Source organism: Grampus griseus (assembly GCF_964374135.1).
Source record: "Grampus griseus genome assembly, chromosome: 19".
Taxonomy (NCBI): domain Eukaryota; kingdom Metazoa; phylum Chordata; class Mammalia; order Artiodactyla; family Delphinidae; genus Grampus; species Grampus griseus.
This window is the reverse complement of record NC_139013.1, coordinates 11523834-11551823: the sequence shown is the minus strand read 5'-3', so window position 1 is coordinate 11551823 and position 27990 is coordinate 11523834. Positions and strand designations below refer to the sequence as shown.

The 27990-nt window shown below is 62.1% G+C and overlaps 1 protein-coding gene across 9 annotated transcripts; it reads right to left on the bottom strand.

The window, feature by feature from the left end:
• Positions 1-659: 659 nt before the first annotated feature.
• Positions 660-26743, bottom strand: CIC (capicua transcriptional repressor; the record flags this gene model as incomplete). Of its 9 annotated transcripts, none has more annotated exons than XM_082676063.1 (21): positions 660-1655; positions 1744-1875; positions 2176-2307; positions 2385-2539; positions 2635-2936; positions 3156-3481; positions 3575-3865; positions 3967-4133; positions 4231-4352; positions 4716-4903; positions 4995-6222; positions 6497-6600; positions 7071-7296; positions 7392-7594; positions 8435-8600; positions 8681-8863; positions 8959-9088; positions 9173-9407; positions 9495-9644; positions 21495-24284; positions 26638-26743. In XM_082676063.1, the coding sequence occupies 20 exons, from the start codon at positions 24271-24273 to the stop codon at positions 1288-1290; spliced, it is 7587 nt and encodes a 2528-aa protein (XP_082532189.1). In that variant the 3' UTR covers positions 660-1287. The 9 variants fall into 9 exon arrangements, with proteins under 9 accessions (XP_082532189.1, XP_082532192.1, XP_082532194.1 ...); XM_082676066.1 differs by having other exon boundaries at positions 2635-2888; XM_082676068.1 differs by having other exon boundaries at positions 2385-2536; positions 2635-2888.
• Between the last annotated feature and the right edge of the window lie 1247 nt (positions 26744-27990).

Sequence of the window (27990 nt, the reverse complement as noted above, 5' to 3'; positions counted from 1 at the left end):
GTTTTCTAACATGGCCCTATAGGATCATGGTCAAGCAAGAATTCTGGGTGACCCAACGGTCAAAGCCCACTCAGAGCTGCCCTCCAATCTGCACATGCTCTTCCCCCTGACTGGAACTTCTGGTGCTCTGGTTCTAGCTTAAATGTGACTTCCTGTGGAAGCTTCCTGACCTTCCCACCCCTAGCAGTCATCCCTCCACACAGCATATGGGTATTTTTCTCTCCAGAGAAGCACTGTCCACAGGCTGTGACAGAGGCGTAAACCAGGAGAGGTTCCTTCTGGCCTGGCTGCAGTGCTGGTTCAGTCCACACAAGGGCAGCAGGGGTCACTGGGGACAGCGTGGTACTCTGGGCTGACTGGCCTCCCCACCCAGTGCCACCCCTAGCTCAGACCTCTCTCGTTCAGCTGGAACGTCAGAGGTGAACTGCTCTTCTTGTAGTACCACATCACGGGCCTTCCCGAGCTTGTGCGTGTTAGACGGCTTAACAGGCATCTTGACTCTGCCCACCACGTCCCCCTGATGTAGGGAAGGGACGGTCCTGGAATCGCACCCCCCACCTCACGGTGGTTAGGGGGAGAAGTCCAGCTCCACTGCCAGCTGGGGGGCGGACTGGTACGGCCAACATCCCTTCTCCCTTCCGAGCAGGCAGCCACACAGGTGTGTTAAACAGCTTTAATCTCGGCCATTGCGGCTTCTCAGCACAGTAAGAAATATTGCACATGATCAACATGTTTTGTTCTGGGGATGGGGACAGGGTGGGGGAATCACCTTCTTAGAAAGTACAACCCAAGCTGGGAGGGCAGAGGGGGTGGGGAGAGAGAACCCTCCCCGTGCCTGTGGCAAAGTGCAGGAGCCCCCACCCCCAAACTAACCTGAGTCCAGCCCCTCTGGGGAAAAAAGGGGTACATGAACTCCCCCTACTCCACAGGCGCCTCGCTGTGGCCCTAGGCCCACACTACCCTCCAGCTTGCAGCCCTCACACGAGCCATTTTGCATAAAGTACAAGTGAAAAGGTCTGAAGGTAACACACTCCAGGTTATGTACAGGGGCTCGGTGAAGGGAGACTGTGCCCCCTGCTTCCCCTCAGCTGCCCCCCATCACAGGGAGGGAGCTGTGGGGGGAGGGGGATAGACAAGAGGAGCAGGCCTCATTCCGTCCCAAACTGGAAAGGACGCAATGGCTTTGCTGGGGAGGAGGTAACCATCCTGCCCCCCCATTCCTGCCACCTACATACTGTCCGTGTCCTGAGGGGAGTACTGTGGGTCTGGGGTCTTCTCAGGAGCCCCTCACCTGCCTGTGGCAGCTGTGGAGGGACCAGAGGGGGGTGGTGAGGGTTGGGGGGGCCCCTCCCAGCCAGGCTGTCCGGGCCCCGGCTCTGGGGGCGGAGGCAATGGCGGGGCAGCCGGGGCCGTGCCAGAGTCCGAGCCAGGTGAGGTGGGGTCAGGGCCCCCAGCAGGGCTGGGAGTGGGGACAGGGGCAGCAGCAGTGACAGTGGGGGGCGGTCCAGGGAGGGGGGCCTCGGCTCCCGGGGGCTGCTCCGTGGGAGTGGCCGCCTGCATGATCTTCTGGCGCACCTCACGGATCTTCAGCTGCAGACAGACCTTAGAGGGGAAGATGTCTGCATAGCGGGCCTGGAAGGCTGCCGTGGCCTGGGCTGCGGACAGAAGGGTGGTGCGGAGGGCAGGGTGAGATGAGTGGGTAGGCCCCCTCCAAGTGCCCCCCAAGACTCCGCACCTGCTTACCTGATGGGAAGAAGCCATGGTCCTGGAAGAGCTGCATGACGAGGGCCCGGCGCTGGTCCAGGGTGCGCCGCAACGACGAGTAGGGCACCTTCTCGTATTCCAGCTCCCCGAGCACATCCTCAGCTTCTGTACCTGGGAGCAGCGCAGGGAGCACAGTCGAGCCTCCGCAGCAGCCTGGCCCTCCACCACTGTCCGAGGGGCCACTCCGCCCTCACTGAATTCTATTTCACAGTGGGGTTTAGAGATGGAACCCACCCAAGGTCACGTACCAACTTAGGGACCTGTTGAATATCAGAACCCACCCTTGACCTGCTGTCCTTCCTCTCAGCAACACCCACCCCACCTCTCCCATCTTTAACCCCGTTCCTGGGACCCCCACCCCCCTTGGAGGCCCTAGGACCCCCGTAGCTCTGCCTGCCACCACACCGGCACCTGTACGGTCAAAAGTGAAGATGTCCCCCTCGCACTTGGCACTCTTGGGGGTGTTGGGCTCCGAGCTGCAACTGGAGCGTCTCCTCATCTTACGCTTGGGCGAGGTGGGGTCCTCGGGGGCTGAGTCCAGGTCTGGTCAAACAGAAGCAGGCTCAGTGGAGATGGCCCCAGTCTGTCCCACCTACCCTGGGTGCCTTGCGCTCGCCTACCAGTGGAGTTCTTCCTCTTCTTGCGGTAGGAGCCCAGGATGGCCCGGGGTGAGGTGGCCAGAGACTGCAGGGTGGGCGAGGGCAACACCTCCTCAGGCCGAAACTCGGGCAGCTCAGCAAAGCGCTCTTCGAAGTCCACCTCCGACAGGACCCTGCTGGAGAGCGGGCAGGGTCACCTCCTCTGCCCCAGCCTGCAGCTGCCCCCTCTGCCACCAACCCACACACTCCAAGTCCCCCAGCCCATGCTCACTTGTCCACAGAGTCAAAGGTCTTCTTCAGGGGCGGGGGCCGCACCTTGACCTTCTTGCCGACACTAGCCGCCTCCTTGCGCTCGGGGGTGTCCCCAGCTGCCCTCCCACTGCTGCCCTCACTGCTGCTGCCGCTGCTACCAGGGGCTGGGGCTGGAGCCGGGGCCGGGCTGGGAGGGGTGGGAGGCTCCCCTCGGCTCTCCAGGCCCAGCCCGGGGACACGCCAGTCTGAAGATGAGCTGGGGAATTTGCTGGCCTGGGGTGAGGATGGCAGGGAGATGGAGGACACTGGGTTCAGACTCACCTGGGCAAGACCCAGAAATACAAAAGATGAATGCTGACGGCCAAGACACAGAGCCATGGGGAAGACCCAGTCATGCAGACAGATAGGCAGGAGGACAGAGGAGGACCCACAAGGGCACAGTTTGGACAGGGACGGAAGAGGGGTGGAACAGAAGGGCAGGCAGGGGACTGAGGGGCCAAGCCCAGCAGCAGGGAACCCCCAGGCCTGCTGGACACTCACCATGGTCTCAGGGCCCTTGGCACTGGTCCGCTCCTCAGCAGGTGGGGGCGGCGGGGGACTGCTCCGGGCCGGGGGAGCCCAGGTCTCTGGGGGCAGCGGAGGGGCTGGTGTTGTTGGCCGCCCCTCAAGCTCTGACTCAGATGCAGGGGGCTCACGAGCTGGGCCGGGCTCCAACGGCTGCCGGGACGCAGGGCCTGGCCGCCCAGGGGCACCTGCCTCAAAGGAGCCCACAGGAATGCTGGCGATGGCCGCCTTCACTTTCTGGGGGGCCTTGGGGGTGGGCCGCTGGGCCTTGGGGGCCACTAAACTGTAGGTCATGGAGCCTGCTGGTAAAGAGAGTATTTGCTGAGCCAGGCCTGACTAGAGCCCATCCCCTGGGTCTCCCCACTCACCCCACCCTCGGTTGGCCCGGCACCCACCTGTGGCACTAGGAAAAGGGCTGGTAGGGGCCGGGGTGGCAGTGGCGGGGGCCGGTGGGCCCTTGGGCAGGATGGTGGCAGCAGGTGGGGTGGTGTTGGTGGCCACGGTGTAGACCAGGCCTGGGGGAGCCTGGGATGGCTGGGCCAGGGGTGCTGAGGAGGTGGGTACGGGGCTGCCAGGGTAAAACGCTGTGATGACGGGACCACTGGGGGCTGCGCAGGTGGGAGGCAGCTGGGGGCTGGGCACGGGTGACACGCCCACCTGGCCAGGAGCCAGCAATGGGGCTTGGCCTGCAGAGAGAAAGACAGAGGAGAGGCAGGGGACCGAGTTAGGGCCGGAGCTGCCTCAGCCCCACCCTTGGTCCCCAGCTGCCTGCCAGGCCACCCCTAACCTGAAAGCAGGGGCTGCACGAAGGCGGGGCCGCTGGGCCCCAGCGAGGTGAAGCCTAGGGCTACTGAGCTCGTGGGTCCGTACGAGGTGACTGTTCCAGCCTGACTGGAGGCAGGACTGGTACCCAGGGGCAGCGCATGCCCGCCTGCTGACTGCACGTAGGTGATCCTGCCGCAGGGAGAGGAAAGAGGAAGGTGTAGGTGAGCTGGCCCCACCTAATCCCTTCCCTGCACTCACCTCCAGATGAGGGCTCAACTGCCATTACCTGGTGGAGGAGGGCAGCAGAACCTTCTGAGGCTGAGAGGCGGGTCCGGGGAGCGTGGCCGGGCTGAGGGGCGGCACCAGGCCGCTGGGTGTGCTCACAGGCACCGGAGTTAGCTGGATGATCTGTGGGCAAGGGCACCACAGGCTGAGGTGAGCTGGGGACCCAGAGTGAGGCAGGGGAGGACCAAGACCTCGGAGGCTGGACCTCAGCAGAGACACGGGACAGAGAAATTGGGATGGGGACGGGAAGGGAGAAACGAAAGCAAAGAAGACAACGACAGATAGGAAACACAGAGAAGGGACAAGGTACAAACACGGAGGGCAGAATCAAGATATGCACAGATGTCGAGCAAGACAGAGACCAAGAGACAAAAAGGGAGAAAAGGAGAAGACTGAACGACAGACGCAGAAACCACGGGACATAGAGGCTAACGCCCAGGAAGAGAAGAATAAGAAACAGGCGGGCCACCACCAAGGTGCCCTTACCTTGCTGGGTGGCTGAGCACCGTTCTGCACAGGTACTGAGAAGGGTGGGCTCACCAGGGGCAGCGGCTGGCCGGCCCCTCCTCCCCGCACTGACATGCTAGGGGTGGCCAAGGGCACTAGTACCTTCCCAGGTAGCAGCTGGGCTGAGCCACCCGGGGGCGGGGCCTGCACAGGAGAAACTGACTGGGCTGCAAGTTGAGAGACAAGGGAGCAGGTGGTTACAAAGGAGTTGAATAAGCCTGTGGACCCTCTCTGTATGCTGCCCAGCCCAGGCCTCACCTTTCGGGGGCGGGGCGGAGGGTACGGACTGCAGGATGGGGATGCCAGGAGTGGGTGCGGTGGCAGCCAGGACTTTGCCGTTGGTGGAGGTGCCCGGCGGGAGGGTGAAACGGATGCTGGTGGTGGGTGCAGGGCCGCTGGGAGCCGCTGCCTTGGTCCCAGGGGCTGGTGCTGGGGCAGGCGCCACTTGAAGTTGCTGGGGCAGCGTGGGCAGAATATACTGCACCTGGGTGATTCCCCCAGCCTTGCCCAGGGGACCTGGCTGCAGGATGCCCAGGGGCATTGGACCATTGGGCCCACTCCCAGCACCTGCTCCTGAGCCCGCAGCCGTCCCGCTGCCAGGGCCCCCCTGGGCAATGAACTGGACAGCTGGGGGCGCTGGGGCCCCATAGCCCGGGGCGCCCACCAGCAGGTTGGTGACAGTGGCAGGCGCCTTCCCCACAGTGCCCAGTAGGGGTCCAGCCACCAGATGTGAGGCTGTTGAGGTGGCTGCTCCCGACTTCTTGTCTGAATACACTAAGCTGACGCCCAGTGGGGAGCCCCCAGGCGCCCGGGACCCAGCGACTGTCTCAGTCCTGGCACCGGCCGTGTCATTTGGAGACGCTTCTGCCCGGCCAGAAGTGGGGAAAGGCTTAGAGGCGATGGGCACAGGAGTGCTGCTGACAGGCCGCACCACATTGGTGACCATGGTGGCGGCCGGGCGGGACAGGGGGGCTGCTGGGGCCCCATAGGCCAGCGACGGGGCTGGGGCCGAGGGCATGCGAGCTCCGCTGCCCTCCCGTTCCTCCTTGTTTGAGGGCAGGACCAGTGTCTGCAGAACACTTCCTCCCCCGCTGGGAGGTGCCGCAATGACTGAGGGGCCTGGTGGCTCCAGGCCCCCCACGCTTTCAGGTCTCTTGCGCCGGAAGGTGGCAGGATCCGTGGGGAGAAACCGGGTGGCCTTAGGCGTTGCTGGGCCCCCAGTTCCAGGGGGTGGGGGCCGTAGGGGACCTGTTGTGCTGCCCTGACCTGACTCCTGGGCCTTGAAGGTCCCTGAGCCCAGCGGGAAGGAGGTGGCTGCTGAGGCCGAGGAGGAGGCAGGCGAGGATGAGGAGGATGGGGTGGGCCCGTAGCCTTTGCCAAAGCCGGCAGGTGGATCTGGGGGCCCTGGGGGCTCAGGGTCCAGCGATGGACGGCAGTGAGTAAAGGAGGAACGGATCACAGGCGAGAACACCTTCCGACCAAATCCCTGAGTGGCAGGAGAAGGGAGACACAAGCATGTCAAGGGAGCCTGGATACCCACACCCTGCCCATCCTGCCCATCCCAACCTCCCCGTCCCGCCTGGCAACCAGGCCAGCCGAAGGCCTCCACTCATCCAGGCTGAGACCCAGTTCCCCACGAAGCAAGTAGCTCACCCTCTCTGCGCCTTAATCTCCCCCTCTGTCAACGTACAGAGAAGTTAACATTCCCCCCACTTCCCAGGATACGTGAGACCAGACAGCAGCGAGTCCCAAGCTCTCACCTTGCTGCCCTCTGGGTCCTCCCCAGAGCTGTCTCCGCTCTCGCTGTCGGTCACCCGCTCCTTGCACTTGAGGTCAATGTCAGTGGTGCTGAAGCCATCGTCAGCTGAGAGAGCAGAGGGAACAGTGCTGGTAAAGGGCTGGGTGCAGGGCTGCCCAGGAGGAACAGTGTGGAGCCTGGCTCTGGCCTCGGCTCTGCCCCGAGTCAGCAGTTAAGTGCTGTCCAGGAATGCTGTTCCTCCCCAGGAACAAGTGTTGTTCCAAGTGTTGTCCAGGAATGCTCTGCCCACCTGCCCGCCAGCAGACCCTAAGAGCACACTGGTAACAGCACCTAATACTGTGTCCAATGGCCCGGCCATGCCCGTGTCCTCCCGGCTTCCTGTCTGGCTTGGGGCTTCTTGCGGGCAGGGCTGGGCTTACTCAGTAGGGCCTGAACTGAACATGCCCGCAATCACACACGAACATGGAAGGGAAGAAAAGGAAGGGGCCTAAGGGCCTGGACCAAATCTCCGCCCACCCTCCAAACCTTAGCCAGCTGCTTCCCTGCATAGGATTCCGGGCCCTGCAACTGCTTACCAATGACATCATCATCCCCTTCCTCCTCACAGATGACCATGCGTTCCTCGTCACTGGTCATGTCCTCACTGGCTGCACGCTGGGAACGGGAGGCCCGGGTGGGCAGCAGTGGGGGCCGCCCACTGGCTGCCAGAGTGCCTCCCTCACCGGGGGCCGCAAAGGGGCCTGGAGCCCCATACTGGGTGGAAGGCTTTGGGCCAGAGTAGGATGCAGGGCCAGACACCATCTGCAGGAGAAGTGCAGGGAGAGTTCAGCCAGTGCTGTCACCGTGGTCAGCCCTCCCTGCACATCGCCCCTACCCCCATGGCCTGCACTCCAGACCTGAGTCAGTTCCTGTAGTGCCTGGCTGTCTACTTCCCCGCCATCCAGGCTGTGGACCCCGCTGTGGGAGAAGGCTCGGGGCCGGGCTGAGCCAGGTCCGCCGACTGTGTGCAGACGTTCTGCCCCACAGGAGCTGCTCCCCGGAGCCTTGGTGTCCGAGCTCAAGAGCGTCTGGGCTGTGACGGACAGGAGCTCCGAGGACACTGTAGGGTGGAAAGAAAAAAGTGTCGCAGTCAGGAAGCCTCCTCCCAGTGCCCAGGCTGGCCAAGCCATCCACAGATATTTCTAGATACCAGGCAGAAGCAGGTTGGACTTCCTGGGCCACCTGGCAGAAAAGAGCTACCACCCACCAGGCCAGCATTTCCCCTGGTTCCTGCCCTCTTGGGTTGCGAGGAGCAAGCCCACTGCTCCCTGGGAGGCAGCCTTTCTGAAAGCGTGAAAGCCTGGAGACAGGTATGTGTGGCGTTGCCTAACTAATAACTGCTGGACTATCTGAGCCTCTACTCCCTCATCTCAGAGAAAAAGGAACGTCTCCTCCCTCACAGAGTCGTGGGCCCAAACCCACAGGATCACTCCAGAGAAGCGCCTCAGAATGGTGCCGGGCACACTGAACACCCTCAGTCAGTAGAAGCAGCCAACGAGGGGCTTCCAACTGTGGTCTTGAGAGCCAGATGAGCTGGGGTTTAAATTCAACCTTTGCTACTTTCTAGTTTTTTAGCGACTTCACGCCAGTGCTCTTTTCTCTCTAACCCGTTTCCTCACACCTGCAAGGTTAGGCACGCTTCTGAATACTGAAGATTATGCTCCTCTTGCTGCCTGTCATAGTAAATGCTCAGCAAATGGCACTTGACAATAAGACTTCTACTCAGAAACCTTATCTATTTGGACCTCCCTGACCCCTTCACAAGTGATAAGCACCAGTTCCTTTGTGAGTAAGGGTCCTCCGATAAAAGAGGTAAAGCTGAGAAGAGCTTCTGGGGAAGGGGGTGAGCAAGCAAAGGGGAGGTCGGTGTCAGGGCAGAAGAGCCAAAGGGCTCACTAACCTCCAGGGGCAGCGGCAGTGCCTGTCTCCGACATGCTCCGCTCCCTTGGCTCCTTGTGCCCCCCTGCCAGCCCCAGGCTTGTAGGCTTGGCCTCTGAGCTGGACTTCTTCCGGTCCTTGTTGCACCACTTCCAGTCTGGGTGGGCCTTAAAGTGGGCCTCTTTCACCTGGCAGGAGAGGGCAGGGAGACCCTTCACTCACCCACCCTGCCAGAGGAAGCCGAGCAGCTGAGAGGAGGCGGAGTTACCTGGAAGGCCAGGTCGTGGTACTTCTGCTTCTCCTTGGGCCCCAGAGCGTACCACCACTCGCCCAGGATCTTACTGACGGTCCGGTTGTCCTGGTTGGGGTGACGCTGGTGGACCAGGGCCCGGTGCCGCTTGCTGAAGATCATGAAGGCATTCATGGGCCGCCGGATATGGTCCTTCTCCCTCTGCAGTAGACGCAGGCCCGAGCAGGAAGGTTAGGACTGGGGAGACGGGCTTGGGCGGCCACAGGGTGGGCTGGGGACAGGTGGAGATGAGGCACCTTGTTGGGGCTGCGTCCATCCTTCTCTGAAGATGAGTCTCGTTCCTTGGGCAGGGCGCTGAGGGACTGCGTCCGGCGTTTCCCAGGCGGCAGAGGCAACTGGATCTCAGGAGACATGATGGAGAGGAAGCTGTGGCGGGAGCGGCAGGGCAGTGAGAGCCATGTCTCTGGCCACTCCACCCTCCTCCCCAGTCCCAAGCCTCAGGGCACTCACGCATCGTCGTGGTCACTCTCTGTCTCACTGTCCAGCCGGGGCTCTCCTGGAGGACCAGGGGCCTCCTCCTCCGTCGTGGGAAGGGGGCCCTTTCCAGGTTCCACCACCCCCAAAGTGTGGGGGGGTCCGGGCCCTGGGCTCTCAGGGCATGTAGCTCCAGGGGGCCGCCCGGGGTCAGCATTCCCCGTCCCGCCTGGTGGCTGCTCGTGAGCAACAGCTGCCGACTCAGCAGGCTCTGGGGGCAGAGCGGCAGGCAGGTCAGAGGGCTCCCGGGCCATCTCGACCCCATCCCCATGCCTTCCCAGAGCCTCCCAGCCCTCACCTTTGCTCTGGTTGGAGGCCACTAGGTGGCTAGCAGGTTGCTGGGCCTCACTTGGCTGCACGGAGGGGTCAGGCTGGCTGGGGGCCAGGAAGGGGACTAAGGAATGCCAGGGGAACACGGCCACAGAGCGAGGTTCCACGTTCGTCCACACTGTGGGAAGGAGTCAGCTGAGCTGTGCGGCAGGAGAGCTTGGCCTTGACCCCCAACTCAAACTCTTCTCCACCCTGGACAAGGTGGCTCCACCCCTTCTTTACACCCCTTCCTCAATCCCAGAGCCCCCTGAGCTCGTGCATGCGACATCACTCAGGAAAAACTCCTCCCTGAAAGAGTTCTAGATTTTTAAGAAAGAAAACAGAAGCAGGGAAACGGTCCTCACACCTCACTCCCTCCCCCACCTCCACCCCCACCTCTACCAGCCTTGCCACCAGGGACCAGGCCAGAGAAACGACTGGCTCCTGTCGCCAACCAGGCCATGTTTGCTTGCCAACTCACTCTCTCAAGGCCCCTAGACCTTAGCAAGGCTGCAGACCCTCCCTCAGTCAATTCCCATCACCGTGTTGCCGTCTGACAGTGCCCCTCACCTTGGCCTCATACTCCCTTTCTCTTTTCCTGAGGCAGACGGCCCAGTCTCCCTACCCTCTCCTCCCTCCCCACTACTCACAGGGCATGGGGTCTCAGGCCTTTCTCCTTGCCTCCCTCCCCCTACCACAGACCCCAAGGAGCCAGACCTGCCTTTCCCAGGCTGGGCACAGGTGGCTCCAGCATCTCTTTCCTCCTCAAAGACAACCTACTGCCCATGAAGAGACCTCCCAGCCTCCCTCACTCTATACCCCTGAGCTTATCTCCAGTGTAGTGTCCAGCCCCCTTGCCCAAAAAGATGGGAGGATGTGGTAAACTCTTCAGACAAAAAGGCACAGACAATGGGACAGACGAGAGAATTATTACAAGACTCTGCCCAGGCAAGGCAAAGGGGCCAGGTGTTTCCTTAAGGCTACGCACAGGAAGGTACTTTCCTCACCAGGGCGCTGGTCCTAGAGGTCCAACCTTCTGCTCCAGGAGCTGGGTGGTAAGGGAGCCAGCCCACCCCTTACGGCTGAGTCCCACCCCTGGCTGGACTCCTGGGGCTGGCCCAGGCTGGGAGTGGGCTTCCTACTCACTGCCAGCTCCCTGGGGGAAGTGGAAGCAGCAGAGGAGGCCCCTGCTAGGGGAAGACCAAGAAGAGAAGAGGGAAACGCCCTAGCCCTGGTCCCCATCATTCCAGGCTCCCCCTGATCTGGATCAATCTGACCTAGGCTGATTCCCCCCGCCAATGCCTTCCGAAGGCTGGCCTAGCGGAGCCCCTATGTGAGGCACTGGCCTCAAGACCTGATTCTGTGAGGTGCTGACAAAACAAAAAAGTAGATATCAAGGCAACAGGAGAGGAACAAAGAAGCCCACACTGGAAAAAGGACTCAAAACACTATGAAGATCCCATCCACTACCACGGAGGCACTGGAGCCCCAAAAGCCTGCTGGGCCCTCCAAACCCATGACAGCCTTCAGAGACCCGGACCTGTCCCTCTCTTCACAAGGATCTTTCCCATCAGGCCCCCTCATCTTCTGCTGGGTGGGAAAGAAGGGGCCCAGTATACAATGGGAGAACAGTCTTTTGGCCCTGTCCCTCCTGAACTCCTCCCTAGTGCACTACCCTCCAGGTTCCCGGGTCTCTTCCTCTCTGAAAAGCAAACCACCAACACGTCACTCTGTTCTGAGCAAACAGTGCCTCACTCCCTTCCCAAGACCTGTCCTTAGCCTCACTACTCAATCACAGCCCCTAGTCCCTTCTCCCTCTATTCCACACCTGGCACCAGCAGGTCTCACGCTGCCCCTATTCTAATCCATGCCAGGTACTCTGGCACCCCTCCTCACCTCCCATGACAACATACCTTTCCCACCCCACACCTAAACACCACAGCTGTCCTCAGCTACTCCCCACTCTGCACTCCCATCCCTCCACTACACTCCCACCTGCCGTCACTAACCACTCAGACCAGCCGAGCTCTATAACTTTCCCCTCTACTCTGCCTCCACCGTTCTCTTACTATAACCCCATCACCACTACTTCGCACTCAGCACCCCGACACCTTGACCCCTGCAGTCCCAGGGCCCAGGCGCTACTGACCGAACATGCCGAGGCCACGGGAGGCCGCGCCGGACGCGGGCACCAGGGGCCTGTGGGCTGAGTACATGGTCCGGCACGGGGTGGCCCGGCCGGGGCTCGCGCCTCCTCAGCGGCCGCCGCCGTTCCGCCCGCCGCCGGCTCCTCGGCCGCCACCGCTCGGGCCCGGGGGGAGCTGGAGGCCGTCGCCGCATGCCCCCCCCACCGCCCCCCCACTCCGGCCGCCCCACGCGGGGGGTCTCAGCCGGGCGCGCCTGCGCACAACGCCGCCTGCCTCCCGCCGCCCGGGGGGCGGGGGGAGGTCAGAGCGCGCCGGCCCCGCCCCGCCCCCCGGCGCGCGCGGGGGCCGTCACGGGGCGCGCGGCACCCAGGCCATCGGCGCCGCCCCCTCCTTCTCCCTCCTCCCGTGCGGAGCCGGGCGGGCGGGGCAGGTGGGGCGGGGCGCGGCGCGCGTGCGCGGGGGCGGCCCCCTCCCTTTCCCCGTTCGCTGGCTCGCTCCCTCCCTCCCTCGCAGCTCTGGCGGGTAACGGCTCTGGCCCCGAGCGCCCCGGTTGCCGGCGCCGCGCCCCGCCTTTCCGGGCCTGGGGCCCGCGGCTCAGCGCCGGGTCGGCCTCCGGCCCCAGGCGGGCAGACGGACGAGCGTGCGTGCGTCCGTGCGCTCCGAGCGAGCCCCGCGCCGAACCGCCGCCGCCTCCCCGCCCCGCCACTACTACGCGCTCCCCTCCCCCCGCCGCACCTCCCCCCGCCCCTTCCCCGCTTCCCCCGCGGCCTTCCGCGCAAGCCCGGCCCACCGCGCGCGAGCCCATTGGCTGCCGCCGCCGCGCGCGGGTCAGGCCCCGCCGCGCCCGCCCCCATTGGCCGCCCCGGGGGAACGTCAGTCATATGCAAATAAGGGCAGGGCGGGGCGGGCTCCGGTTGGACCCAAGCCGGCCCGGGGCGGGACCGTGGGAGGAGGGCGGCAGGGAGGGCGCACTGCAGTAAAGGCACTGAGCCAGGGGGGCGGTTCGGGGCGCCGCGCTGCAGAGGCCCGGGGCTGTGGGTGGTGCTTGTGTGTCCAGTCCGCGCGAGGAACACGCTCACGCGCGGCTCGGCCCACCTCCCTCACGCCCACCTGGGCACGCGCGGCCCCGCAGGGCAGACAAACTGCGTGTAGGGTTGGGCGAGCCACCCCCTGAGCCCTCACCAACTCTCACAACAGCAGTCACAAACACACGCGCACACACACACACTCCTCATAGACTTTCCTACCACACCCATTATCTCATACACAATCCAGGGTCACATGTACCCTCGGTCTTACACACGAAGTCAGAAGTCACACACCCGGAACACCTCACACAAATGTACTACCTCCCACACTAAACGTCCATCACTCCCCACTCACCATCACACACACTTGTTCTCACCCATCTTTTTCACATCACCCATTTCATACATGCCCTGTCATATGTGCTTCATCAAGCATATCCTCATACATATCCACCAGCCCATGTGACTCATACAAACACACAGCATATCAAACAGGCAGAATTATCTCATACACCTCATCACAGCCACTGCTTGTCCACAGCACACACCCTACATCCCTCCAACACAACCACACACTCATATGGCCTTCCTGGCAACCCCCAACCCCAACACAGGTAACTCTCACAAATGCCATCATACTGACCCCAAACACTATGTAAACTTGCCCTGGTGAGCACTAACTACTTCAGTACCCTGGCTCAGGAGGTAAACAAAGTGCCATGGCCATTCCCATTGATTCAGCTACCCTGCCTGACACTTAGCAGCCACCTGGGACCCTCTACCTCACAGTGTAAGGCAGGGGGCCACCACTCTGGGCTGGGAGCCACCCTTTCCAAAAGAGGAAGAAAGGAAACTAACACTGGGGCTGCTACATGCTGGGCGCTTGTATGTATAACCCTGTGCATTGAATCCTCACAGCCACTAGGGAAGTACACTTTATTATGCCTGTTGTTCAGATGAGAAAACGAGGCTCAGAGAAATTGAATAAATTGTGCAAGATCATGCAGCCAGGACATAGCAGCCCAGCACTCCAACTCAAGTGCTCTTTCCACTACTGAAAATTTCACCTCAGCGTGGACACAGGCAGAGAGACTCCCAACAGAGGTCTGGGAATATGTTCAGACAATGATATCAGAGGGACTGGTGAACTATAGAAAGGTCAGAGGGTACACACGGAGACACGGGCAAGGTCTGGGGCCCACCAGGCAGAGACGCAGAGGCCTTGGATCACCCAAGAAGGGCCCTGAGGCCACATCCAGTAAAGGCAGAGGCCTGGGGTCACACCTGGGCAGGTAAAGATTGCACAGGCTCAGATGCACCAAGACTAGGGTCCTTCACCGGTGGGATCAGTGATAGGCACAGACAAACCCTTTTCCCAGCCTTCTGCAGCTACAGACAGAGATGAAGGCATGGAGAGGGGGCAAAACCCGGGTAACCTGGGCCCAGAGGGAAGGGTAAGGTCTGTAGCCCTCTGGCCTCCAGAGACTACAGGTCCAGACACTTGGCTGTGAGCCTGGAGAGACCAACAGAGGGACTATTAGGCGACTGCCCCCTCCTCCCTATGCAGCCCCAGACTCAGACCCTCCATTACCTCACCGCCCCAGGGACTGCAATGTGAAGCAGAAATCAAGGCTGAAATCAACGTGGCCTGCTCCATCTCCCTACCGCGGCCCCTCCTCTCCCCACCGGTGAGCCGCCTACTGGCAAGTTAACCCCTCCCCACTGCAATGGAGCCCAGGGACTGAGCTCGGAGGAGCCCTGCCGCCAGCTCCCCCACTTCTGTTGGGTGAGAAAAAGAGCTAAGCCTGGCACAGTAGGCAAAGAGGGCCCCAGACATCTGGGAGGGTTGCACATCTGGTAGAAGACAGTGCCCACATAGGAGGGATGGGAAGAGGCCCCTTACAGGGCAGGGTACAGCCAAGTGGGGGCCCAGCCTAGCAGGGAGGGGCCGGAATCTGGGCGGGAAGGGCCCCCCTGCCCTGGGCACTGGGCCAGCCCTATACTTAGCTTCCATTGTTTGGAATGGAGGAACCCTGAGTGGGGCTGATTAGGAGTGGAGAAGAGGGAGCAGGTCCTGTCCCCAGACAGCTCCATATCTCTAGCCACCCCCAACCCTAACTGGGGCCTCCCTAGTTGGAAAAGTCTGAGGGGGGTTCCCCAAACCAGGGCCCCAGCCCCATCAGAGAGGGGGTGCATCACCATCCTTCACTCAGAGCAGGTACTAGGCAGAACTACGGTGCAGCCACCCCCTGCACGACCCCATAGCCAACTCCACAAAAGGCTTGGCCCCAAACAGCCCGCACAGCACCACCCCACCCCAGCCTGGGGACAGGGAGCCCAGATGGAGACAGCAAGTGCCACCCAGGGTGGCACAGGCTGAGGCCCTGCCCAAAGGCCTGGGATGCCGACAAGCTGAGGGACAGGCAGACATGCTCTGAACTCACGGGCCCCCGTTTACTGAGCACGAGAGGCACCGTGCCCCGCCGCCTGCGGCTCCCCACCCTGCTCTCCAGGCCCGGGTCCCCCGCCTCGGCTCACCACCCCAGTGTCCCCAGCTCCCCTCACCCGCTCTCCACATACACACCCACCCACCCACCCCGGGCGGCGTCGGAGACGGCCAGGGTTGCCTGGGGAACGAGCCCAGGATTGGACTGGTGCTGCTCGGGAGGGATGGGGGCCTAAAAATAGCGCCAGGGTGAGTCAGTGAGTGGGGCTGGGGTAGGCAGGGGGACCAGAAGGGAAAGAGAGGCAAGCGAGAGGTGCGGGGGAGGCTCCCCAGGGATTGGAAGATGGGCGGGATAGGATGGAGGGCGGGATATGGATTTGGGGGTAGCAGAGGGGGTTGAGGGGGAGTGTACAGGCGCCGGGGCTGCGAGGGCTGGTCCCCGCGGGCTGAGGGAGGGGCCACTGCCTGGGCGGAGGAGGGGGCGCCGCCCTGCGTTCTCCTCCCCAGCCCCGAGCTCACGAGATTTTCCACTCGCCGCCTGGCCCCCAGCCAGCTCCCGTCGGGCCCCACAAAGCCGCTTTGTGCTGGGAGAGCGGGCGGGCACCCGGCCGGCCTGACACCCACGCGGGCAGCGGCGGTGCGCGGGTCAGCTGGCACCCGAACTGTCTGCTGCGGGGGGGGGAGTACCCCCACCCTGCCCAAGGACGCGGCCGCGCAAGGGTTAATGACGCAGGGGCCAGGGTAGCAAGTCTCAGCCAATCGCCGTCGGCGGGCGCGACAGCGGCCAATGGGAAGGCCGGAGGCCCGACGCCCCGGGCCTACCCCCTGGGGCGCGAGAATGGGCGCGGCGCTGACTAGGTGCCCGTCTGGATCCACAAAGCCCCCGGTACACCCTGTTTCCCGGGCTGCTTCGCAAAAAAAAAAGGCTCAGAAGGGCGTAGGATCTCGCAGTCAGGAGGTGGCACGGTCAAGATTCGAGCCCAGGTCTGCCTGGCTTCAGAAATCAGCTTTTCCACCAAAATGGGGAGACGGGGGTTCCCAGTCCCAGGCCCCCAAGCGGAGCGGGAACAGGCAGGGGACGGGGTGCGGGCGGAGGCGGCGGCGCGGCAGGCTAGGGTCCAGCCGCCTGCGGTGCAGCCGCTGCCGCCGGTGGTAATGGGAGCCAGACGCCGTCGTCGCCGCTAATGCGCCTCCCTCTCGGCCACTAATGGAGCCATGAATGCCGGGCGCCGGGGGCTGAGGGCCACACACACCACCCTGCCGCTGCGCATGCGCGCGCCAGCAGCCCCGCCACCCGCCGCCAGCAGGAGGCAGCCTGACCCCTTGCAGTGCCTGGCGCTGGGGGCTCTTCCAAGACTCACTTCACTCCTGCTACCTCAAAAAAGCCTCTTCTCTCTCCCGCAAATCATCCTCTTCTTCCCAGCCTAGGTCTGCTTCCTTTCCAGGGATCTTTGACACCCTGATCCAACCCTTGCCCTCTGCTCTAAACCCTTTCTCGGCTCTTCACAGGCTGACATTCAAGCATGGCCTGGCTGGACCTGTCCTCCTTGGCACCCTTCTGCCAAGACTAGGCTCATGTCAGCTCCAGCCTTAACTGGCCACTCAGAGGTCAGGCACTTTCATCCCTCCTGGCCTTTGCTCCTGTGGCTAAGCCTGGATGGCCCTTCCCTTTCTTTCACTACCCTGAAATCCACTCATTCCTGCTTCAGGTCAAATGTCACCTCCAGTGAGAAGCCTACCTGAACCTTCCTCACCGCCTCGCATTAAGCCACAGAGTTTTCTCTCTCCTCGGGCCTCCCCAGGCTCTGTATCTCCCTCTGCTCATCCTTGCCGGTGCCTGCATCCACATCTGCCTTCCCCACCCACTTATCCCAGGGCTGCTCAGCCTGGACCTCGTAGAGGGATGAGGAGTGACTTCTGGTGGGAGAGAAGGGGTTCACTGTTTGAGACAAAACAAATTCTGGTGGGCAGAATCTGGATCTGGATCTGGGGAGTCAGGACACCCTTGGCTCCTCTCTGGGCCTCATCTTCCCGACGCACCCAAGCATAGCTGGTGGATGCCGCCTGGTCTCTGAGGTCCTACTGGTTGGGGTGGACTGCACGTGGGACTCAATTAAATGGGGCTGGCACCGAAGTGTCTCCTGAAAGGCAATGGGGGTGGTGGTGGTAGGGGTGATCTGGGTCATGCCCTCGAGCAGGTGGGTGGGCACAGGAGCTGTTTTCCTGCTTCTCCCCCACAGCCGGATCTCCTAGCTTGGCCCAAAAAGCCCCCGCCTTCCTGCCTGTCTTGGGAACAGGTGCTTGGGTGTTGATGGGTCTGCAGGATGGCCCCCAACACCTCTCAGCAGGTTTCAGGGACATTAGTGGGCATTTAATTTGTCAAGGGACATGCGGGGGTTCCCAGGCCTAGACATTCTCCCAACACTCCCCATTCTCCCACCTGTTCCCCAAGGAGCAGGAGACCTGGTGCTTAGCAACTATCCACTGACTTAAAGGAACAGAGTACCTGATGTGCACAGAGTGGGGGTGGGGGCTAGGATGGGGGAAACATGTCCATCTAAAGAATGGGAGAAGGAGGGCCAGAGGAGAGGCCAAGGCTGGACCAGAGACAGGATTCCAAGATGGGGGAATCACAACAGAAAGAAGGTGGAATGAAGCCTCAGACCAGAACTGATGTCTAAGGAGGTACAAACCTGGAAAGGCATAGAGAGCCAGACTCAGAGAAAGTCAGACAGAAGTCCAGAGAGAGAGAGACTCGGGGCCAGAAACAGAGCCCTAGACAGAGACAGACATAGGAACCCAAGAGAGAGACAGATAAACATACAGTGGCTCAAACAGGCAGATGGGCAGACAGGCCCAGGAGAAGGGGCACTGCCTGTCAATATGGGGAAACCAGGCGGAAGCTGGGAGCTGGAAGGGAGGCCATGCCAGAAACAGGGCTGAGACATCTGGCCTCCTGGGCCAGGGCTGCAGGCCCTGGGGCGGCTTCCTCTCCTGGGGAGCAGGCGGGAAGAGTCAGAGGGAGGTGGCAATGGCAGCTGGCTGGCCCGGCCATGCACAGAATGTAGAGAATGCCGGCCCGCCTGCTCCGGCAAGTCCCCCAGCGGAAGCAAATGCCTGGCGGGGGGGCAGAAGCAGGCAGGCTGCCCCGGGCCACCCCCTCACACCTGCTGCCCTGACTGAGGGTCAGGCCCTGGCATGGGCGGGCAGAAGGGGCCAGGACTATAGCCTCACTCTTCCACTGGGCACAGTCTGCCCTATCTGGGCCTCAGAGGGAGAAGGCCCCAAGGTGCCTACCTCCCAAGGGTTTAGGGAGGCCTCTGAGAGAAGAACAAAAGGGCCTGCTGGCTGGGAACCTGAGGGCAGCCTGGATACCTCAGCATGGGTGTAGGCAGGGAGGCGCTGCTCAGAACCGCCAGGACAGGCACTGGACAAGTTCTGACGACCAGGTGGCTTCCAGCAAGGGGCCTCCCCTCCCTGAACCTCAGTTCCCCCCCTCCCCCTGACAACAGGGCTGGTAATCCCTGTTTCATAGCATCAGGACGTTGCGATGAGGCTGGGCGCATGGTAAATGCTCAATAAAGTGGGCTACTATTATTGTTTTCATTATTCTAATTGAGAGTGCTTAAGAGCCTGGGCTCTGGAGCCTGACAGCCTGGATTCACACTCTGGTTCTCCCTCTTCCTAGCTGGGTGACCTTGGGCAAGTCACTTTGCCTCTCGGGCTACAGTTTCCTCCTCTGTCTACTGGAACTAGTAATCGTGCTGATCTCCTGGGTTGTTGTGAGGATTCAGTGAGTAAAGGCTCAGTCAGCGCTCACTGAGCAGCGTGCCAAGCACATGCATGGGTGGTACTCAATATATTATTATTACTGTTACTTCTAGTAGGAAGAGTCCTGTGATCTAGAGATCGAGAGACCTGGTTCAAGGCCCAGTCCTGCCCCTCCCTAGCTGGGTGACCTTAATCAGGACTCTTTTTCTGTCAGGGCCTCATTTTCCTCATCTGGAAAATGGTGGCAGGAACCCCACCCCCCACCCCCGACCACCCTGGTAGGTCTCAGGTCACCTGCATCGTGCCATCCCTCCCCACAGGGCAGCAGTGAGGGGCATGACTGACCGATGCTATGTATGAGGGCAATGTCGGGGGCTGTAGGCATGCGGGGGTGGGGGCTGAGGGGGATGGTAGGAGTCCCTCTGCTTCAGTTTCTTCATCTGCCTAAGGATAGGAATCCCCGCTGTGCCCACTTTGTGGAATTTTGCTCATATCAACAACGATAACAAATGTAAAAAATGTTGGGGGTGGGGCAAAAAACACAGCTCACAACCTCAGTATATGAGCATGAGGGGCAAGCGTAGTCTTTGTGTCCCTCTGCCCGGGTCTGGGCTGGATCTCAGTGAGGGCAGGGTCTGGGCCCCTTCCTACATTGGTCTTTGCACCAGCCTAAGACACAGCAGCTCCTACCCAGATCCACAGCCCAGACTCTTTCCCCCCTGGTCTCCCTGCCTCTGGTCTCAGGGGCTGGAACTCACCCTTCATGGTACAGCCGTGGTTGGGTCGGCTCAAAACCTTCCATGGCTCTCAGGATAAAGTTCCCAAGCCTTAGAAGGACCCTCTATGATCTGACCCTTGATGTATTGCTCACCAACACAGCCACACATCCCAACACTCACCCACTGTCTAGAGCCCCTGACTTAGCAGATTCAACTTCCTTCAAATTCTTGCTTTCGCCTCAAGGCCTTTGCACACTCTTCCCTCTGCCTGAAGGTCCTCCTGCTGGCCTTGCCAGGCTCCCCTCTGCACACCCTTCAGGTCTCACTTTAGACTCTGCAGGTCTCACTTTAGACCCTGCAGGTCTCACTGGCCCCTTCTCCAAGAAGCCCTCCCTGACTTCACATGGCCTCCTGGGCTTCCTCCACCCCAGCCCTGACCACTCTGGACAGCTACTATCTGGGGACAGGTCTGTCTTACTCCAGGGACCATGAGCCCTTTGAGGACAAAGCTGTGTCCTTAGCATCAGCCAGCATAGGGCCAGGCACAGAGAGGGGGCCTCAGTCAACAGTGAATTAATAATAAGAAAAAGATGCTAGGGAAGGGGCTGGTGACGGGTCTGTCACCCTCCATGAAAGTTGCTCTGACAAGGTCCAGGCCAGCTGGCTTTCCAGCACCATCTCAGAAATGCCTCTCCCCCCACCCCTGGCCTCAGCCCTCTAGCCACTCTGGCTGTGCTCAGCAGTGCTCCTTCTGGCCTCGGAGCCTTCCCAACGGCCTCCTAGGAGGTTCTCCTGTCCCACGGTTGCTAGTTCCAACTCATCCTTCAACTCTCAGCTTACACGCCCTTTCCTGAGGGCAGCCAGACTAGGTTCACATCTGGAAGCATGCCCAGCTCACGCCCAGCTCCCCGCCATGGCACTGACCACACCTGTGCTATTTACCAGGTGCAGTGGTGAAGATGAGGGCCCCAGTCCTGGTCCTGCCACCACCTGGCAGAAGGACCTGTTGGAGCCTCAGTCTTCCCATCAGTAACCCAGGCAGGTTGGTCACGAGCCAACCTGCCTGGGTTTGAAGGCTGGCTCCAGGATTTACTAGCCATGTGACTCTGGGCAAGTTACTAACCTGGCCTCAGTTTCCTCTAATTTTTTTTTTTTTTTTTGGCCGCACTGCACGGCTTGTGGGATCTTAGTTCCCCAACCGGGGATCGAACCCGGATCCCTGCAGTGGAAGTACGGAGTCCCAACCACTGGACCACCAGGAAATTCCCAGTTTCCTCTAAATGAGCATAATCATAGCAGGGTTCAGTATGTTGTGAGTGCTACGTTAAGGGGTGGGTGTGAGGGTTAGGTGCGATAACCCACTTGCAGTGCTTATCACAGTGATACCCCTGCCAGTCCTCCAGGCGTGGGAGCTGTCAACATGATTATCATCTCTGTTACCCCATCAGCTCTGTGGCGGCCTGGCTTTGAGCCTGCACTCAGGAAAGGTGTGCTGACTGATGGACCCCTTCAGAGTACATTCCCAACAGGAGGCTTCTGGAAACACTGCACTGAGCCTTCAAAGTCCACGCCCGGGGACCTCCCTGGCAGTCCAGTGGTTAAGAATCCGTGCTTCCACTGCAGAGGACACGGGTTCGATCCCTGGTCGGGGAACTAAGATCCTGCTTGCTGCACGGTGCGGCCGGAAAAAAAAAAAAAAGAAAAACTCCACGCCCTTGCCTAACACGTGAATTCCCACCGGAACATCTGTGCAGAGAGGAGGCCAGCCTCCCCTTGAATCCCACCCAAGGTGGGGAGCTCACCTCTCTTGAGAGCCAGTTTGCAAGGGGCCCTGTGCAAAATGAGCCCTCGCCCAGCCCATCCACCTGAACCTCTTACCTGTCCCAGGCCGGCCCATGATGACTTCCTTTTTGGGGGCAGGATGGCTGGTGTAGCTGCTGGGCACCAGGACGGGCAACAGGGCAGCAGGTGAGGGGTGGAAGGCCACCGGCTGGAAGGGCGAGGAAGCCAGGCCAAAGGTGGGCATTGGCTGGGCCACGGCCGTCGGCGCAGCTGGAGGCACAGTGATGGGCACGGGGGCCGGCAGAGGTGGAGGCAGGCCAGGCTTCCCACTGGCCATCCCAGGCGGCACCGGAGTCTCTCGGCAGCCCCGCCCAGGTCCCCCGGCCCGTGCCTCACTGCCAGCGCCCACCTCCCCAGGGAATTTGGAGGGCAGCGGCACGTCGGGGTTGCGGACGATGACGGGTGAGTCCCGCTGCACGGCAGGCACCCTGCGCACGGAAGGCCCAGGATCCGAGGTGAGGCCGGCAGGTGGGGGCAACAGCAGCAACGGCGAGGGCTGGCGGGAGCGGGAGAAGGGCACGGCGGGCGACACAGCACGGAAGCCAGCCGGTGTGGAGGGTGTAGGTGTGTGGGACACCGAATCCACACCAGAGTCTAAGCTGTCACTCTTGGGGAAGTCTGGGGCGGCTCCTCCGCCTGCTGCACCAGGGGCCCCCAACGCCCCTGGGTGGGGCAGCAGCTCTGTCTTCCGTCGCCCAGGGCTGATGGGCACAGTAAAGGTCAGGTTGGTCTGGAAGGTAGGTAGGATGCCAGAGGAATGGCGCTCTCGGGGGGCAGGTGGGGGTGGGTGAGGGCCCAGGTCTGGCGGCGTCAGCACGCCTGCCTTAGGGGTGCTGGCGCTCAGGTGGCGACTGCGAACAGCAGTGCGTTGGATGACTGGCGAGGCGTTGATGGGGCTGAAGTTGGCAGGGCGGAAGCCGAAGAGTGGTGAGGGTGAGGGTGACGGGGCCGGCGAGAAAGGTGACTGCGTAGAGACGGGGGAGAAGGAGGGTGTGCCCGAGCGAGAGCTGCCCAGTGACACCAGCATCACAGCCGCTTCACACTCATCGAACTCAAAGCGTGACAGGTCAGCAGGGGCCACCAGGCGTGGGCGTGAGTCTCCCCGGGCTGCCACGCTGCTGGCCTCACTGTCCCGAGACGTCTCATCACCCCAGTCGAACTCGGTGCTGCCCTCACGGGCCGCCACACCAGCTGGCCGCCCAGCCCCACCTGGGCCACTGTCCGCCAGGCCCTCCATCTCCTTGGTTCGCATGGACAGGTGGCGGGAGCAGTAGCCCCGCCGCTGGGACTCCTTCATGCAGCCATCTCTCGAGCACAGCCGTCGCCACTGCTTGCCATTGAATTTCTTTCGAATTCCATTGGGTGTGCAGACCACGTCTCCCTTCTTGTATTTCTGCTGGGCTGCTGTCAGTGGCGTGCGGGCCCGGGCGGCCGGTGCAGCCCCCTTCTCCAGGGAGGCCACGCTGCTGCTGCGGCTGCCACCCTGGCTCCCCTCCTGGCAGGGCGAGGGCTGCTCGCCAGGGCGGCCTGGGCCGGCGAAGGCTGGGGACTTGGGTGGCGGTGACAGGAGCTGGGGCGGGGGCAGTGGGAGCAGGGCCGGGGTGCCCAGGGCTGGCGGGTGCTTCTCCTCACCCTCCTCGCAAGCCCCCAGGTGGCCACCAAAGCTGATCTTGGAGACCTCGGCATCCTCGGGCTGCTTGAGGTCCAGGGCAGCAGGGCAGGGGGGAAGGGCAGCCCCCGGCTCGGCCTGTCCCTCCTCAGGACCCGCCGGGGGCTTCCTCGGCAGGGCTTCGGGCTCCCACGGGGGCCGCAGCAGGCGCAGGCTGGAGCGGGCCACCCACACCGCGTCCTCGGGCTCACGCTGCGGCGGCTGCGGCGGGGTGGCCGCCGGGCCCGGCTGGGAGCTGGGGCCAGGGCTGAAGCGGACCTTGTAGGCAGCTGGCTTGGCGGCCACCTCCACCACCACCCCGGCACGGTAGGCAGCCACACCGGGCTCCACACAGGTACAGACCGCTGTGCCCACCACCAGCGCAGCCGGCGGTGGCGTGGCATCCAAAACCACATCCACACCACTGCCAGGTGCCCCCTCGTAGAAAGTCAGGGCCCGGTCCCCAGGGAACTGCACACCCAGGTCCTGGCTTCGGCGCACCTGGCGCACCACAGCCGGCAGGAAGAGACCGTCCCCACGCCGAGCCAGCACCCGCTGGGACCGCAGCTGCCGCAGGTCATAGCCACCGCTGGTGCTGCCAGGGGGCCAGGGACCTAAACCACCAGCTTCGGCCGGCTCATCTTCCAGGTCGGCCGAGTGCTCGCTGGCTGTGTCGGTGGAGGAGGAGCGGGCAGAGGTGGGTGGCTGCGGAGGCACCCCCGGGGTGCCCGCCTCCTCGGGGGTCCGTGCCCGCTCTTCAGGGGCACCAGCCGCCCCACTGCTGCCACTGCCGGCCCCATGCTCCTCCACATACTTCTTCTTGGGCGCTCGTGACTTGAACGTGGCCGTCTTTCGGCTGAGTGAGGGCTCCCAGCGGCCTGCCTCCCCCTCCCCCTTGGGTTCCTCGGCTGGGCCTGGGGCCGGGTCGTCGGGGTGCAGCTCTGGGGGCAGCCCTTCAGCCCCTGTGCCCCGCTCGGCCTCCTCCTCACCCTCCTCAGCCTCTTCTGGCCCCGGCTGCTGCTGCTGAGCCTCATCATCTTCCTCCTCTGGCTTGTCACCCTCCCCAGCCCCTCGCCGCCTCAGGGCCTTGGCCCTGGTGGCTGGGGGGGACTTGCCACCGCTGCCAGAACCTGGGAGGCCGGCGCACGCCTTCTTCATTGGTTTCATCTTTCGTCCACCTGCAGGGTGAGAGGCCAGACACGGGTCACTGGGAGCGACTCGGGAACACCTCCACACCCACTGCCCCCAAGACTTCCTACTTGCTGAGGTCACTGCCTCAGCGCCACGGTCCCCAAGCTCTCCTTCCTGGCTGTCTTCAACTCACGTAGGCCTCTGGCCAGCACCCAGACACAGACTGGCACTCGTGTCCCCTGAGCTATACACTCTGGTTCCTTGGGGACCCTCACATGATCTGCTTCCTCTGCAGAGGACAGTCGGTGCATGCACACACTCTGACTGCCCCAAGGGGACGTGAGAAGCACTAACGGTTCACGTCTATGGAGCACTCACTTGGAGCCGAGCCCTGGGCTAAACTTGCCTTTATTAACCCATGTCATCCTCACAACAGCCCTAAGAGGCAGATGCTACTATCAGTCCCATTTACACTCGAGGAAACTGGGGCACGGAGATCAAGCAACTTGTCCAAATTCATCCAGCTAGGAAATGGCAGAGCTAAGATCTGAACCCAGGCAATCTGGCTCCAGAGTCTGTGCTCCTAACCATTTCAGTGTGCTGCCTGTCACATGATCCTTGTGCTGTCACTGTCCAGAGAACACACACACACATGCACAGGCACACAGTCACAGAAAGGGAGATGACTGGGCTGTGATGTGAGCCTCTCTCTACCACCCCCCACCCCTGCCCGGGCAGCCTGGCATGGCCAGGCATTGTGGGAAGGAGTGGGCAGCTAAGAGTCCCAAGGGACAGCTGCCCACTCTGCTCTGCACCCCAGGTCTGCCAGGTATAGCCATCTCCCCAGATCCTGGCAGGGAACAGGCAGGGGCACGTCTGGGGCAATAGCTCATACCCAGTGCTATGACAGGGCCGTGCATAAGCACACACGCACACGCGCGCACACACACACACACACACACACACACGGCACACACACGTCATCACACAGTGGGACACAGAGCTACACCGCAGGGTTTCACTGTCCCACTGGATGGGAGCCTGCCCCTCCCCCCACAGCACCCAGCATGATACCCAAAAGCCCAGCCACCCCCCTTCTGGTCTGCTTGCATCCCCGCCCTGACTGGGCTGGCTCTAACAGGGTGGCTGAGCCGACTGGGCCCCCCTGGCCCCCAAATATGCCCTCAGACTCCAGGTGGGGTAAGTGGGAGAAGGTCAAAGAAAGCAGGACAAGCCCAGCGGGCCAACCTCACCCACTTCCTGAACAGTCATTACTGCCCGCCCCCTTTCAAGCTGCCCTAAGAGAAGGGAAAAAACTTTACTCTGAAGTGACTAAGAGAACCTGAGAGGACAAAAATGGGCCTCTGGGAGGGTTGGGGGATCCAGGACCATAGCCAAACACCATCAGAGGCACCCCGACGCCGTCTTCGGGCTCCCATGGTACCGCTGACCTCATGGGAGAGTGACCTCTCCCACTCGGGGCCTGCTGCTCCTCAGGATCCTGCAGTCCCAGGATGCCCCTTTTCTGGGCCAATCCTGGGGTCCTCACAGGCAAAGGCTGGAGGGCCCGGGGCTTCTCACACTGGGGCAGTCACCCAAGTACCCGGGAGCTGGGCAGCCGCCACCACCTTCTCCCCACTGACCTGCTGGGCCACCATCCTGGGCATACCCCACCCAGGGCCTACAACCACACTGCCTGGCACCCCTGGACCCTGCTGCCCGGCCCAGCCTCTTCACACCAGAAGCCAAGCCTCTTTCTTTCCCCTGGGGCCTACTCTCTTCCTGTCCACACCTCTTTGGATAACTCCCACCCAAGGCCCTGTGGGCCCTCACCTCCCTCAGGATCTGAGCAGTAACTCCTGAAGCCCAGGCTGGCCCAGGCTTTTCAGGGTCTCATGTCCTCTGTTCCCAACAGGCCTCCTGGCACCAGCTTCTCTGCCACTCTCTCTCCCACCCTGTCACCATCTCTATCTCTAGCTCTCTCTTCACAGGCCCTAGGCCCCCTCCTCAGTCACCCCCTCCTTGTCACCCTCATCTATCTCTGTCACCTCCTCCTCCCAGTCACTCTCATGTCAGCCATCTCTGGACCTGTCACCTTCTCTCCCCATCACCTCTCCTTGTCACCCCCTCCAACTCTGTCCCCTCCCTCTCCCTGTCACCCTGATCTAGTCCTGTCACCCCTCCATTCCTGTTACCCATTCTCTGCCCACGACCCCCTCCTTGTCACCCTTTTTCTGTCACTCCTCCTCCCCACCACTTCCTCCACTCTGTCCCCCCTTCCCACCACCCCGCTCACCCCTTTTCCCCTGTACCCCCTCCCCGTCCCTGCCACCTGTCCCCTCTCGGCCCCCAGCACCCCAAATCCCCCCTGCCCGTGTCAACCCTGGCCCCGCCCCTCACCTCGGGCTCAGCGGGGTTACGGGGCGGGGGGCCGTGGCCCCGGCTCGGTCCGGTCCGGTCCCTCCCCGCCCCCCTCCGGCTCTCCCTCTCGTTTCTCCCTTTTTTTTTACTCCAACACACAAAATGGTGAATGGACCTGCAACAGCTGGAGCAGCCAGCCAATCAGCGGCCACAACCCCGCTGACCGGCGCCGTCCTAGACCAATAGGTTTTCGGAGCCTAGTCGGCTCCGCCTCCCAACGACGAGCGACGCTTGCCACAACCAATCGCGCCCACCCGGCAGCGCTAGGGGGAGGGGCCAAAGTCCAAGATCGGCCTCCCTCTGGGACCGACACCAACCTGAGCCTACGACCGCCTGATCAGCCTAGGGTCCTGCCTTACAATAAGTAATGGACACCAGCATTGACCAATCGCAGACCGTTTTAGTGCAGAATGACGAATACAGTACCCTGTCGTCTTGCACTCTAGGCCGGAACCCAGCCTCTGCGAGGGACAGTAGCCAATGAAATGCAAGAAGGAGGGGCTAAGGGACAGGCTCTCCAATGAGCAAGCTCAGAAGGCGTGGCCTCAGCGTTTGTTGACCGGCTAGTCGCAATTCCTGCTGGGAATGGTAGTCTTCTTACGTCTCCGGCCCATAGTCGACAGTACATGGCAGACTACAACTCCCATGTGACAGAGTGCCTGGCGCTCCGAAGAACCCGTGCTAGGAGAAAAAGTCGAAAGGGCAGTTCCTCGTGAGTCTCACTGGGCGCCAGGAGCATCTTAGACCCAGGGCCCCGACTCACCCGGATTCCCGGCTCTGGCGTCGCTGCTGGCTCCTCTCAGTGGCGGCGGTAGCGGCACAAGGGGGAGGTGCGAGGAGCAGCCAACCGCCACCCGCGAGGCCCGCAGCCAATCAGCAGCGGCCGGGGCGGTGCAATGACCTCACCGGGTTCTACTCTCTTACCCCTCCCCCACGTGGTTGTTGCTGCCGGTAGCCGGGAGTAGGGAAGTTGGGGGGGAGGGGAGGAGAATAAGTGATGTCACCTTTCCCCCGCTTGATTGGCTGCCGGGTGGCGGGGACTACAACCAATCAACAGTCTCGGAAAGTCTGGCGCGGCCCCGCGGAAAGCCCTGTTGCCACCGGGAGGGGAGAGAACGAGCACTTGAGGGGTGGCGCGCGCTGCAGAGTAGTCTACGCGCGTGGCCTGGGGCTTGGTGGCCTTGGGGACAGGCCACCTCCTCCAAGACTTTGACATTTAGGGCGGCGCAGTTTTCTGACAGCCCCCCTAGACATGGGGTGGGGGGAGGCACGAGATGGGGAAGTACAGTGCTTCATGGGGCGTCACACTGCATTCCGTGAAGAGCTACACTT